Below are 15,693 nucleotides of genomic sequence, written 5' to 3'. Positions count from 1 at the left end.
AATACCATCCCCCTCCCCCCTCATGTGTGCGAGGTAGCGCTAGGAAAAGACAACAAAGGCCCCATTCGTTCACGCTCAGTCTTTAGCTGTCATGCAATAATGCCCGAAACCACAGCTCCCTTTCCACATCCAGGCCCCACACAACTTTCCATGGTTTACCCCAGACGCTTCACATGTCCTGATTCAATCCACTGACAGCACATCAACCCCGGTATACCACATCGATCCAATTCACTCTATTCCTTGCCCGCCTTTCACCCTCCTGCATGATCAGGCCCCGATCACTCAAAATCTTTTTCACTCCATCTTTCCACCTCCAATTTGGTCTCCCACTTCTCCTCGTTCCCTCCACCTCCGACATATATATCCTCTTGGTCAATCTTTCCTCACTCATTCTCTTCATGTGCCCAAACCATTTCAAAACACCCTCTTCTGCTCTCTCAACCACGCTCTTTTTATTTCCACACATCTCTTTTACCCTTACATTACTTACTCGATCAAACCACCTCACACCACACATTGTCCTCAAACATCTCATTTCCAGCACATCCACCCTCCTGCGCACAACTCTATCCATAGCCCATGCCTCGCAACCATACAACATTGTTTGAACCACTATTCCTTCAAACATACCCATTTTTGCTTTCCGAGATAATGCTCTCGACTTCCAAACATTCTTCAAGGCTCCCAGGATTTTCGCCCCCTCCCCACCCTATTATTCACTTCCGCTTCCATGGTTCCATCCGCTGCCAGATCCACTCCCAGATATCTAAAACACTTTACTTCCTCCAGTTTTTCTCCATTCAAACTTACCTCCCAATTGACTTGACCCTCAACCCTACTGTACCTATAACCTTGCTCTTATTCACATTTACTCTTAACTTTCTTCTTTCACACACTTTACCAAACTCAGTCATATATATACATACATATATATATATATATATATATATATATATATATATATATATATATATATATATATATATATATATATATATATATATATATATATATATATATATATATATATGTATATATATCTTCTTTTTTCTTTTAAACTATTCGCCATTTCCCGCGTTAGCGAGGCAGCGTTAAGAACAGAGGACTGGGCCTTTTTTGGAATATCCTCACCTGGCCCCCTCTGTTCCTTCTTTTGGAAAATTAAAAAAACAAAAACGAGAGGGGAGAATTTCCAGCCCCCCGCTCCCTCCCCTTTTAGTCGCCTTCTACGACACGCAGGAAATACGTGGGAAGTATTCTTAATCCCCTATCCCCAGGGATAAAGTTGGAACCACTATACCTTCAAATATAACAATTTTTGCCCTCCCAGATAATCTTTCTTTCCACACATACTTCAGTGCTCACAGAACCTTTGCTCCCTCACCCAGCCCCATGACTAGCTTCAATTTCATGGTGACATTAGCTGCCAAGTCCACTCCCAGGTATCTAAAACACTTCATGTCCTCCAATTTTTCTCCATTCAAACTTCAAACCCCAACTAACCTCTCCTTCAACCCTACTAAACCTAATAGCCATGCTTTCATTTACATTTACTCAACATCCTCCTTTCAAACACACATCCAAACCCAGTCACATATATACCGTCACATATATACAGAAAGATCCTTACCAGTCTGACCAACATAAAATTTATCACAGTTTTCGCAAGGAACTTTATAGATGCAACCTAGAGAATTTTCTGGTGAATTCCTGATTAAGATATTCTTTATAGTATTATTGTTGCTAAAGGCAACATTTACATTAAAAGATTTAAGCAACATGGGAAGCAAAGTGAAATTATTATTAAAAGGGAGAACTAAAAGATTCTTGGTGTCAATGGGAGGTTTGGGCTCAACTCTATAAAATGATTTCTTTGCTAACTTAAGGGATTTATCAATGAAAGATCTAGGGTACTTTAACTCATAGGAATATCTTGATCACGCGCAACAAAATTGTGATCCTTTCCAACATATATATATATATATATATATATATATATATATATATATATATATATATATATATATATATATATATATATATATATATATATATATATATATATATAAATATATATATATATATATATATATTTTTTTTTTTTTTTTTTTTGCTTTGTCGCTGTCTCCCGCGTTTGCGGTAGCGCAAGGAAACAGACGAAAGAAATGGCCCAACCCACCCCCATACACATGTATATACATACACGTCCACACACGCAAATATACATACCTACACAGCTTTCCATGGTTTACCCCAGACGCTTCACATGCCCTGATTCAATCCACTGACAGCACGTCAACCCCGGTACACCACATCGATCCAATTCACTCTATTCCTTGCCCTCCTTTTACCCTCCTGCATGTTCAGGCCCCGATCACACAAAATCTTTTTCACCCCATCTTTCCACCTCCAATTTGGTCTCCCACTTCTCCTCGTTCCCTCCACCTCCGACACATATATCCTCTTGGTCAATCTTTCCTCACTCATTTTCTCCATGTGCCCAAACCATTTCAAAACACCCTCTTCTGCTCTCTCAACCACGCTCTTTTTATTTCCACACATCTCTCTTACCCTTACGTTACTTACTCGATCAAACCACCCCACACCACACATTGTCCTCAAACATCTCATTTCCAGCACATCCACCCTCCTGCGCACAACTCTATCCATAGCCCACGCCTCGCAACCATACAAAATTGTTGGAACCACTATTCCTTCAAACATACCCATTTTTGCTTTCCGAGATAATGTTCTCGACTTCCACACATTCTTCAAGGCTCCCAGGATTTTCGCCCCCTCCCCCACCCTATGATCCACTTCCGCTTTCATGGTTCCATCCGCTGCCAGATCCACTCCCAGATATCTAAAACACTCTACTTCCTCCAGTTTTTCTCCATTCAAACTTACCTATATATATATATATATATATATATATATATATATATATATATATATATATATATATATATATATATATATATATATATATATATATATATATATCCCTGGGGATGGGGGAGAAAGAATTCTTCCCACGTATTCCCTGCGCGTCGTAGAAGGCGACTAAAAGGAGAGGGAGCGTGGGGCTGGAAAGCCTCCCCTCTCGTTTTTTTTTTTCAATTTTCCAAAAGAAGGAATATATATATATATATATATATATATATATATATATATATATATATATATATATATATATATATATATATATATATATTTTTTTTTTTTATACTATTCGACATTTCCCGCGTCTGCGAGGTAGCGTTAAGAACAGAGGACTGGGCCTTAGAGAGAATATATATATATATATATATATATATATATATATATATATATATATATATATATATATATATATATATATATATATATATGCAACACTATAAACCATCTCGTTCCAGTCTGTGCATCATCTTCTTATTTGGGCTATACTGCCTGTGGACAGTGTTCGTCTTCTCCGGCCTCGTTGCCTTTGCTACCTACAGCGATTGTGACCCGTTCACGTCCGGCCAGATCGAGAAGAAAGACCAGATCCTCCCCTACTTAGTGATGGACAAGTTGAGCCACCTGACGGGGCTGGCTGGCATCTTCGTCGCGGCCGTCTACGGTGGCGTCCTTAGGTAGGTGGATCTGGTAACTAGCTGTGTTTAACTATTGTCTCTTGGCTAGATAGAACACTGTCTGTGATGGATAACTTCTGAAGCACGACGACCCTGCCTCTGGGTATGATGGCTTGGCTTTTCAGCTGTTGAGCTCTAGATGAGGTGAAATAAACCATCATACTTATGGGTCGTATCGTTATTGTCAAAAACTGTATCATTGTGTTCAAGGGGTTTAAAGATACAGAGTCAGAAGATAAGATTTTGTGTTGATTATTCATTTTTGTAGACCTTCGAGGACTCAGTCTTTCCCTCTAGCAGACGCTTTATTGTCTTTGACCTACACGCGAATACAGAGAAACTAACCAGGCACAAATCCTGCTGTTGCTTATGTCTCAGAATTTATGTGCGTTAGTCTAGCTAAGAACCGCATGGTTTCCCCATGTACAGTAAACGCTCTAACTTGCATGTTTACGTTGAATTTTTTCCTCTGAGTTTCAAAGCTGTTCTTCCTCTCTTTACATGACAAACTTCAAAGGTCCCGAGTGCAGACCTTAAATACTTTGAACAAGGAAAGAAATTGTCATGGAGAGATACAAACATAAGCCCTTGTATCAATTATAGACTTGTTTTTCACATTTCACACTCTTCTGTCAATCTGTAACAAGGCATTTCCCCAACTTAAGTCGGTAAGAACACAAACGCTGTATATTCTAAAAGGCCAGTTTTGATGCTATAGGCACCTCTGCTATAGATGTCTAACTCTGTTGCCGGTGACAGTAAGAGCTTGATTAGCAGTGTATTAACGTCCCCCATAAACCCTGATCGTTGTTGGCAAATTCATTCGCCCATAATTATCCTTGAAGTAAAACTGTTGGTAGCAGGCGGAAAACATCAAATGCTCATGGTACAACCATGTGCCCGCCTGAGGAGTGTTGAAGAAGACATCGATACCATCTTACACCCTCAAGGTTAGGATTGATAGTGATACTTTCTGTCTTATTAGAGCTAAACTGCCGGGCCAGTTTCAACACTTTCTCCCTACTTGCACCATATATATAACGAACTTATTTTTACTAAGTCTTTACATTCTTTCCCTTCCCTTCATGTTCCTCATTGCGAACTATTGAATACAGTCGTGAAAGTGTCCACCAAGTCATTTCTTTTCCATGTAACCGGAATAGGGAACAAAAGACCACTAGAGTACTGTGTTTCTACTGTTACTGAAAGGAGGGCTTAAACACCAGCTTTATCGGCCTATCCTAAGCCCCTTGACTCTCGTAGACTTGCTCTCTTTATATTCATTATAAAGGAAAAAAACACATCCTTTCTACCATTTTTTCTGCTGTGAAACAACTTCTGGCATGTCTTAGAATTTTTGCGACGAAGCTGTGACACTATATCATTCTGAAGCTGAGGTTCTCTGATTAGAGAGGTTTCAGATCTTCTCACATCTGGTGGGAAGAGATTGAATCCCTCACCTCTTCCTTTAATGATGATCTGTAGCAAAGTATCGACCACTCTTTCCATATTGCAGAACGGCACAACCGCTCTCCCAACACTTTAGATCTGTTTTTTATCTCCAGTCCTTCTGTTTATAGTTGCTCAGTCTCGTGTTTCATTGATTCATATAACCACAATCGTATCACCGTCCCCTACTGTCAGTGATAATAACTTCTGGAGGGTTACTACCTCTCTTCTCGCGATGGTTCAATTACTGATGAGTGCAAAGCAAAACTTACGCTACGGAAATGGAGGCACATATCTGCTCTTCCTCGAAGACAATCTCTTCTTCCAAAGCACCGATTCAAGCATTTCTGTTCTTAAGCTATTCGAGCAAAACACCTGGCATTTCGGACCTGGAGACATCCCCCTTTCCTCCGACCCATTAGGCAATGAATCTACATTTCATTTTTCTGTCTTCATTTAGGCTCCATTTCCTTTTGTCCAATCTACAAATCGTCTTCCTATAACTGTCTCTACAATCGCAAATTTGAAGAGGAATTCTTAGGTGGGGAGCTGCTAAACTTTGTTAAGGTTAATATCTCTAAAATCCTCTTTTCTTCTCAATGTCCTTCTCTAAGTACACTTACCTTTCTCACCTCCTTCGATGGCTTTTACAGAAAGCTATGGCAGCGCTCTTAAAATGCTGAGGATTCCCTTCAGGACAATCTCACTCATAAATTCTCCAAAACTGACCTGAAAACTTGATTCACTTGCCCTACTTTCCAGTACTTACTTTCCTTCCAAAATAATGTCTTTCGAAAATACTGGCCTCAGATCTCGAGAACTGGGTGCTTGTACGCCCTTGCCATCAATTAGGCTATGTTATGCGCAGCGAACCATACGGCACATAATTCATAGGTGTTCCGTTGTGATGTATGTTCTTTATCCCTACACCTTTAAGCTTTGGAACTTTTTGATTATTCACGTCTTTCCTAAGACAGCAACAATCCGTCTTTTAAAGGAATGTTATTCACATTCTGCAATCTTTTAGATTATTTTGAATCTTACTTTTTCATAGCTTCAGTCCTTTTTCCCATTTCATTTAAGGCCTAGCCTCGAAGAGAACAATAAACGTTGACTAGAGCTCGTGATATGAGAAACTAAATCATTAAATGAATAAGTGAATGATTTTCTCAAGGATATTTTCTGAAGGTAAACTGCAGAGGTAACACGGTACAGAGATGACATTCTCCGTGGAAGCTTGTGTCTTCGGTGCTGGCGGAATGTTCCGCCCCTCACTACACATGACTATGTACAGTATACCTTCCCTTCCTCCCAGCACACTCTCCTCCTGCGGCAACTCTGTGGCCTGTATCATCTGGGAGGACTTCCTCAAGGACCTGCCTTATTTCAGCCGCCTCAACGATGCCGGTTCCACCAACGTCGTCAAATTATTGTGTAAGTTATACTGACATTGTTAGCTTTATACCTGAACATCATACTTTACCCTACCCTCCGACAGCTCTACTATTAACCAATTTAGACCTGCAAACCTACGTAGCCACTCTAACCCCAGTAGAACCTCTAGTTCTCCAATTTTCACTGACTCTGTTAGTCCTTCCATCTCTACTGGTCCTCCTACTCTTGTTTGCTATCGTTCTTCTTCTCAAAAAGAAGACTAGGTCACCAAAATCTACAACGGCAATACCACTATAAAGTAGTAACCTAGTCTTCTGAGCCTTACGTCCCATATGATTTTGCAAGAGTTCTAACTTACCTTGTTACCTTCACTGGATCATTCATTACATAGGTAAGTTCCTAGGAGACCTGTTGCCAACCATCCAGGGTCCAGTGTAAGAAAAAGAGTGATGACATTTGACTTCAGTAATTCTAAGAGAGAAGGACAAGCGAAGGCTTTGATGGTCATCGGAAAAATATATCTTCTTCGACAAACTGTGTCTTGTTGTGGTGTGCTTAGAGCAGAGGCTCGGGTGGGAGAGGGTGGATGGGTATCCTTCAAGAGCAGACCGCTGGCATCGTGTTAGTTGACTTGGTAGTAAAAATATCAATTATTCTAGACTGGTGTCCTTCTCTTTAGCCACAGTAACAGGTGTAATGGTCACATGCTTTCATTTCAACCACCGAAGCAAGTGTAATGAGCATTTGCTCTTATTCCAGCCACAATGGTAGACACAATGTTCTTATACATTCATTCCAGCCGCCGTGGCCGGTGTGATATCGATATGTTTGGGCCTGATGGTGGGGGAGCTCGGCAACCTCTTCCACGTAGCCAGCAGCATTCTATCTGCTATCTCGGGTCCTCTGTGTGGAGTCTTTCTCTCCGGCATCTTCGCTCCGTGGATCAGTGCCAAGGTAAGATATCACAGACGAGTGAGGAATCAGTGCTTTACTTTTCTCAAAATATAAGTTCATCGGTAACCAGTCCTCGTCTGTAGAGGCTTTGTAAACGTATTGTGATGGTCAATAACGACGGCTTTGTTGCCGCAGGGCGCTGCAGTGGGTTTCACTACGTCATTCATCCTTAGTGTCTGGGTAGTTATTGGGAAGTTTGTTCGAGGTGGAGGGAGCCCGACACAACTGCCGCTATCCACTGAGGGTTGCGTAGAGAACCTGGCCAACTTAGCCAACACCACCGTGGCCGCCTTAGTCACTAGTCCTACGACCACAGCTGTTGAGAATCTGCTGCCCAACACCACGCTGACCGTCGTAGCAGGGCTGGCTAACACTACCGCTCTCGATGGGTCAGTATCTTCATACTGTTGGACATTGCCTCTTGCCGTCAATCATACAAAACAGACGAAACACGAAAAAATGGTCCAACACACCCATATACACATATATATACATACACGTCCACACACGCACATATACATACCTATACATTTCAACGTATACATATACATAAATATGCATATACATATGTACACATGTACATAATTCATACTTGCTGCCTTTTTCATTCCCGTCGCCGTCCCGCCACACATGAAATGACAGCCCCCTCACACTCACGTGCGCGAGGTGGCGTTAGGAAAAGACTACAAAGGTCACATTCGTTCACACTCAGTCTCCAGCTGTCATATATAATGCACCGAAAGCACAACTCCCTTTCCACCTCCAGGCCCCACAAAACTTTCCATGGTTTACCCCAGACGCTTCACATACCCTGGTTCAATCCATTGACAGCACATCGGCTCCGGTATAGCACATCGTTCCAATTCACTTTATTCCTTTCACACCTTTCACCCTCCTGCATGTTTAGGCCCCGATCGCTCAAAATCTTTTTCACTCCATCCTTCCATCTCCAATTTGGTTTCGCACCTCTCGTTCCCTCCACCTCTGACACATATATCCTCTTTGTCAATTTTTCCTCACTCATTCTCCCCGTGTGACCAAACCATTTCAAAAAAACCCTCTTCTGCTCTCTTAACCACACTCATTTTATTACCACACATCTCTCTTACCCTTTCATTGCCGATTTGATCAAACCACCTCACACCACATATTGTTCTGAAACATCTCATTTCCAGCACATCCACCCTCCTCAGAACAAATCTATCCATAGCCCACGCCTTGCAACCATACAACATTGTTGGAACCACTATTCCTTCAAACATAGCCATTTTTGTTTTCGGAGATAATGTTCTCGACTTCCACACATTCTTCAACGCTCCCAGAATTTTCGCCCCCTCCCCCACCCTATGATTCACTTCTGCTTCCATGGTTCCATCCGCTGCCAGATCAACTCCCAGATATCTAAAACACTTTACTTCCTCCAGTTTTTCTCCATTCAAACTTACCTCACAATTGACTTGACCCTCAACCCTACTGTACCTAACAAGCTTGCTCTTATTCACATTTATTCTCAACTTTCTTCTTTCACACACTTTACCAAGCTCAGTCACCAGCTTCTGCAGTTTCTCACATGAATCAGCCACTATCGGTGCATCATCAGCAAACAACAACTGACTCACTTTCCAAGCTCTCTCATCCACAACAGACTGCATACTTGCCCCTCTTTCCAAAATTCTTCCATTCACCTCACTAACAAACCCATCCATAAACATATTAAACAACCATGGAGACATCACACACCCCTGTCGCAAACCTACATTCACTGAGAACCAATCACTTTCCTCTCTTCCTACACGTACACATGCCTTACATTCTCGATAAAAACTTTTCATTGCATCTAACAAATTGCCTCCCACACCATATATTCTTAATACCTTCCACAGAGCATCTCCATCAAATCTATCATATGCCCTCTCCAGATCCATAAATGCTACATACAAATCCATTTGCTTTTCTAAGTATTTCTCACATACATTCTTCAAAGCAAACACCTGATCCACACATCCTCTACCACTTCTGAAACCACACTGTTCTTCCCCAATCTGATGCTCTGTACATGCCTTTACCCTCTCAGTCAATACCCTCCCATATAATTTACCAGGAATACTCAATAAACTTATACCTCTGTAATTTGAGCACTCACTCTTATCCCCTTTGCCTTTGTACAATGGCACTATGCACGCATTCCGCCAATCCTCAGGCACCTCACCATGAATCATACATACATTAAATAACCTTACCAACCAGTCAACAATACAGTCACCCCCTTTTTTAATAAATTCCACTGCAATACCATCCAAACCTGCTGCCTTGCCGGCTTTCATCTTCCGCAAAGCTTTTACTACCTCTTCTCTGTTTACCAAATCATTTTCCCTAACCCTCTCACTTTGCACACCACCTCGACCAAAACACCCTATATCTGCCACTCTATCATCAAACACATTCAACAAACCTTCAAAATACTCACTCCATCTCCTTCTCACATCACCACTACTTGTTATCACATCCCCATTAGCCCCCTTCACTGAAGTTCCCATTTGCTCCCTTGTCTTTCGCACTTTATTTACCTCCTTCCAGAACATCTTTTTATTCTCCCTAAAATTTAATGATGCTCTCTCACCACAACTCTCATTTGCCCTCTTTTTCACCTCTTGCACCTTTCTCTTGATCTCCTGTCTCTTTCTTTTATACATCTCCCACTCAATTGCATTTTTTCCCAGTAAAAATCGTCCAAATGCCTCTCTCTTCTCTTTCACCAATAATCTTACTTCTTCATCCCACCACTCACTATCCTTTCTAATATGCCCACCTCCCACGCTTCTCATGCCACAAGCATCTTTTGCGCAATCCATCACTGCTTCCCTAAATACGTCCCATTCCTCCCCCATTCCCCTTACCTCCTTTGTTCTCACCTTTTTCCATTCTGTACTCAGTCTCTCCTGGTACTTCCTCACACAAGTCTCCTTCCCAAGCTCACTTACTCTCACCACTCTCTTCACCCCAACATTCACTCTTCTTTTCTGAAAACCCTACAAATCTTCACCTTCGCCTCCACAAGATAATGATCACTCCAGTTGCACCTCTCAGCACATTAACATCCAAAAGTCTCTCTTTCTCGCGCCTGTCAATTAACACGTAATCCAATAATGCTCTCTGGCCATCTCTCCTACCTACATACGTATACTTATGTATATCTCGCTTTTTAAACCAGGTATTCCCAATCACCAGTCCTTTTTCAGCACATAAATCTATAAGCTCTTCACCATTTCCATTTACAACACTGAACACCCCATGTATACCAATTATTCCCTCAACTGCCACATTACTCACCTTTGCATTCAAATCACCCATCACTATATATATATATATATATATATATATATATATATATATATATATATATATATATATATATATATTATATATATATATATATATATATATATATATATATGATTACATTATTACTCATAATCGCCATTTCTCGCGGTACCTTTGCGGATAATGAAATCCAGCGACGCGGCGGGTTTGGATGGTATTGCAGTTGGATCTATTAAAAGAGGGAGTGACTGTGTTGTTGATTGGTTGGTAAGGATATTCAATGTATGTATGGTTCATGGTGAGGTGCTTGAGGATTGGCGGAATGCGTGCATAGTGCCATTGTACAAAGGCAAAGGGGGTAACGGTGTATGTTCAAACTACAAAGGCATGTTTGTTGAGTATTCCTTGAATGATGAATGGGAGATTATTGATTAAATGGGTGAAGGCACGTACAGAGCATCAGACTGGGGAGGAGCAGTGTGGTTTCAGAAGTGGTAAAGGATGTGCAGATCAGGTTTTTGCTTTGAAGACTGAGTGTGAGAAGTACTAAGAAAAACAGGGATTTGTATGTAGCATTCATGAATTTGGAGAAGGCATATGATAAAGTTGATAGAGATGCTTTGGGGAAGGTCTTAGAGTATATGGCGTGGGAGGTAAGTTGCTAGAAGTGAAAAGTTTTTACTAAGAATATATGGCAGGCGTACGGGTAGGAAAAGAGGAAAGTGATTGGTTCCCAGTGAATGTCGGTTTGCGGCAGGGGGGTGTGTGATGTCCCCATAGTTGTTTAATTTGTTTGTGGCTTGGGTGGTTAGGGAGGTGAATACAAGTGTTTTGGAGAGAGGAAGGAATATGCAGTCTGTTGTTGTTGTGAGGGGACTGGAAAGTGAATTGATTGTTGTTCGCTGATGATTCAGCGCTGGTGACTGATTCGAGTGAGAAACTGCAGAAGTTGGTGACAGAGTTAGGAAAAGTGTGTGAAATGAGAAAACTGAGAGTAAATGCGAAGAAGAGCAATGTTATAAGATTCAGCAGGGTTGAGGAATAAGTTAGTAGGGATGTAAGTTTCAATGGAGAAAAGCTGGAGGAAGTGAAGTGTCTTACATCTCTGAGAGTGGAGTCAGCGCCGAATTTGAACCATGGAAGCGAAAGTGAGTCATTGGTAGGGGAAGGGACGAAGGTTCCAGGAGCGATGAAGAATGTGGAAGGAGAGAACGTTATCTCGGAGAGCAAATGTGGGTATGTTTGAAGAAATATTAGTTCCAACAACATTATATGTTTGCTAGGCATGGGCTATAGATAGGGTTGGACAGAGGAAGGTGGATGTGTTGGAAATGAAATGTTTGAAGACAACATGTGGTGTGAAGTGGTTCGATCGAGTAAGTAATTAGAGGGTATGAGAGATGTGTGGTAATAAAAAGAGTGTGGGTTTAGAGAGCAGAAGAGAGTTTGTTGAAAAAGTTTGATCATACTGAGAGAATGAATCAGTAAGGGTTGACAAAGAAGATATACGTGTCAAAGGTGGAGGGAACAAGAGGCGGGAGACCATCTCGTATATGGAAAAATGGAATGAAAAAGATTTTGAGCGATCGGGGCTTGAACATACAGAAGGGAGAGAGGCGTGCTTGGAACGGAGTGAATTGGAATGATGTAATATACCGGAGTTGACGTGCTATCAGTGGACTGAACCAGGTCATGTGAAACATCTGGGGTAAACCATGGAAAGTTCTTTGGGGCCTGGATGTGGATAGGGAGCTGTAATTTCTGTGCAATACACATAACAGTTAGAGGCTGAACAAATGTTGCCTTTTTTGTCTGTTTTCCTGGCGCTACCCCTACTACTAATGATTTATGTAGGATTTCCACGTCCCCTTCTTGATGTGAGTGAGGGGCTCACTCAGTGTCTTTTATAAGATACGTGTCCAGCTGACTTATTGTGGATATCATTGATTGAACATAAGTTTGGTATTTTCATCAATCACAAAACTGCACACTCATCTGGAAAATCTCTCAAATATCTATATCAGAAATTATTGGTTTCATAAATACTGAACAACTGAGTGAGTGAGTGCACGTATTTACCTCTCCATAGGTCAATGTCCAAGACGATATACGAGGTGTCTTACTGCTACACTGGCATGATAAGTATCCTCATTATGTTTACTGTGGGCAGCCTCGTCTCTCTGTGTACTGGTAAGATCAATGTCATTTTCCATGATCTTCACTCGACTTAAGAGACTTTCTAACTTTTATATGCTTTTTGCCTCCGATGACAAAGACTTTTTATGATATAATTACCTAAAGTAATCTAGATCTTCTTGAAGTGTCAAAAAGCCATTTGTTAGTTGTTTAAGGTCGTTTAGGTTACATCTAGAGTATTTAGTTTCATTTGCCCTAGGCATCACGTGATCTTCTTGTACACCGATCAAAATGTTTGATATAGCATCACCAAAGAGGGAAGATAACCGTGGTTGATATTGTAGATTACTAAGTCTGATTATCCTAACGACCTCTAAATATTCCCTTTGTTCCTAGGTCCAGTCCATCCGGAGGATTTAAGAGAGGGAGTGGTAAATCCATCTGTTAAACGACTGTACAGTCGCCTGTGGCTGATCATTAAGGGTCGCACGAGCGACAAGAAGAGCAAGGAAACTGTCGTCGAGGAAGTGAACATGAAAATGTTGCCCGAACCAAAAGATGACAATCTCGAATCGCCCTCTTAGTTGCCATGGATTGGATGTTCCTTACAAGAAACTATCTTGTGAACACATCCAAAGGATTGTCATTATTCTCCTGTATGGAACGCTGCTCGCAATTCTGAGATGGATCTCCTAAATGTCTTTTATAGTCGCAGAGGAATCAAAATTCTTCCTCCTATCTAATCCTTCTGCTTTAACCTCTCGCAAACTATCCCTCTTTTCCCTCCATAATGTTGCTTCCATTTCTGTATTCTGCAGGCGTTATTTTGGTCGTTGCTCTCGAGAATGATCTGCATGATTTCCAGCCTCTGAGACCCAGATCCAGCGTATGTAATTGTCTGCGCTCTTTGATAGTTTATCTGTGGAGATCAGCCACACGAAGAACAGCCGTTATCATGCCTCCTTTTGTGTCTCCCTCCCCCTCCAGATTTTTCTCCTTCAAGAACTGGGTTTTAGAAGCACCAGAGGAGGTCAAATAAACACGACACCCAACCCCTCCTTTAAAAAAGCTAATTACCTTCCATGACAAAGAACGAGCATATCATAAATTCATCATTTTACAAATTTTATCAACAATAAATTCATCCAATTTGTATAAACCATCACTAATATTAGCATTATAATTCTTTGTGCATTTAATAATAGAAGATTCGATGATATTTCTCGTGGTAAAAGAGTTAGAGTTAGTAACTGAGATGGCATTACTCCAGTCAGTACAATGATCATAGTTTTTAACGTGATTAAATAAGGCATTTGATTCTTGTCCCATTCTTATACTATATTTATGTTGCTTAAGTCTAACAGAAAGATACTTACCAGTCTGCCCAACATGAAAATTATAACAATTTCTACATGGCACTTTATAGATGCAACCAGGAATTACAGAAGCCACACCGTTGGTTATATAGTAAATTCTTGTATTATCATGATAAAGAAAAACGCTTTTTATCTATCAAACCCTCAAACTCATCACAAATTATCTTGCCAGTACAATAGATAGAAAAGAATCGTTATTTTGTAAGGTATTAGATCCCCAAGGGATCAGGATAATGTATGTAGAATGCTATGAGACTAGAAGAGTTCGAAACGTCCAAATCTTGTCATATGATATTGACATCTTAGTCAGGATGTCCGAACTTAAGATACTGCATCACCTCGTGGATCATCCCCGCTGGATCCTGGGCTGGAACCTTTTTCAGGATTTCAGGTTCAGAAATAATTAATTGATATTAAACACTAATGTCAAATGGTAAACTTCAGCCTTTGCGACAAAGTCAATCATTGTTTGCTCGGTCTGACGAAACGATGATTATATATGACCGAGCGAGTTATATTTGAGATTTTCCTGCTCATTGCATTGGCTTTGTCAGCTTGGCCTTCGATGGTGCCGTTTTCTAGTGTTGCGTTTCAGTATTGACGACCACTTATACTTTCTTGATAATCATCTTTACTTAACTGAAGACCAGACCTGGCTTTTAGGGCTATAGTTACTAAGAGTTGATGCATGGCTACGCCAAGAGTCTCTTTTGGCCATTATAATTGTTCCTCGTATAATGATAAAACATTACCAGAATACCAATCAGTCAAGATATGTGGAATCCAGATTTCTGAAATTATCGTTGTCTAGTGACAAGGGAGTCCATGGGTTACTTTAACCTTAGCTTAGTTCTAAAGAATGTACCAATAGGTTTATCATGGCGTATAGAAAGACTACAATGAGTCTTATTAATATATGATACCCCACAAGATTGCAAATGCACTTCTATATTACAAATGACCGCATGAGTAATGGGATCTTGCCCTATATAAAAGAGGTGACTAAATTCCTGTTTTCTTCATTTTATATCAGGTTGTGTCATTTCCATTCACTTTGATGGAAAATGGGCAGTGTTTGTGTGCCCAAAATGTTTCCTGTATTTCAAGAATAAAGTGAAAAAGAACAACAAAGTCAACCCCTTTTTTAATAAACTCAATTGCAATTCCATCCAAACCCGCTGCCTTGCCGGCTTTCATCCTCCACAAAGCTTTTACTACTTCTTCTTTGTTTACCAAACCATTCTCCCTAAGTATCTCACTTCGCACACAACTCGACCAAAACACCGTATATCTGCCACTCTATCATCTAACACATTCAACAAACCTTCAAAATACTCACTCCATCTCCTTCTCACATCACCACTACTTGTTATCACATCCCCATTAGCCCCCTTCACTGAAGTTCTTATTTGTTCTCTTGTCTTACGCACTTTATTTACCTC

At 40.7% G+C, this 15,693-nt stretch overlaps 1 protein-coding gene across 2 annotated transcripts in view; it reads left to right on the top strand.

The window, feature by feature from the left end:
• LOC139756655 (sodium-coupled monocarboxylate transporter 1-like) overlaps positions 1 to 15,381 on the top strand; it is a 36,493-nt gene extending 21,112 nt beyond the window's left edge. For both annotated transcript variants that reach the window (XM_071676324.1, XM_071676317.1), the window contains 6 exons: positions 3,402 to 3,620; positions 6,385 to 6,503; positions 7,264 to 7,418; positions 7,554 to 7,807; positions 12,829 to 12,929; positions 13,272 to 15,381. In XM_071676324.1, coding sequence (XP_071532425.1) covers positions 3,402 to 3,620; positions 6,385 to 6,503; positions 7,264 to 7,418; positions 7,554 to 7,807; positions 12,829 to 12,929; positions 13,272 to 13,459 — 1,036 coding nt within the window. In that variant the 3' untranslated portion in view covers positions 13,460 to 15,381. The remainder of the gene's footprint in view (positions 1 to 3,401; positions 3,621 to 6,384; positions 6,504 to 7,263; positions 7,419 to 7,553; positions 7,808 to 12,828; positions 12,930 to 13,271) is intronic.
• The last annotated feature ends 312 nt before the right edge of the window (positions 15,382 to 15,693 follow it).

Source organism: Panulirus ornatus, chromosome 2, assembly GCF_036320965.1.
Source record: "Panulirus ornatus isolate Po-2019 chromosome 2, ASM3632096v1, whole genome shotgun sequence".
NCBI lineage: Eukaryota > Metazoa > Arthropoda > Malacostraca > Decapoda > Palinuridae > Panulirus > Panulirus ornatus.
Note: the sequence above shows the minus strand (reverse complement) of the source record. Positions and strands in the feature narration are given on the sequence as shown.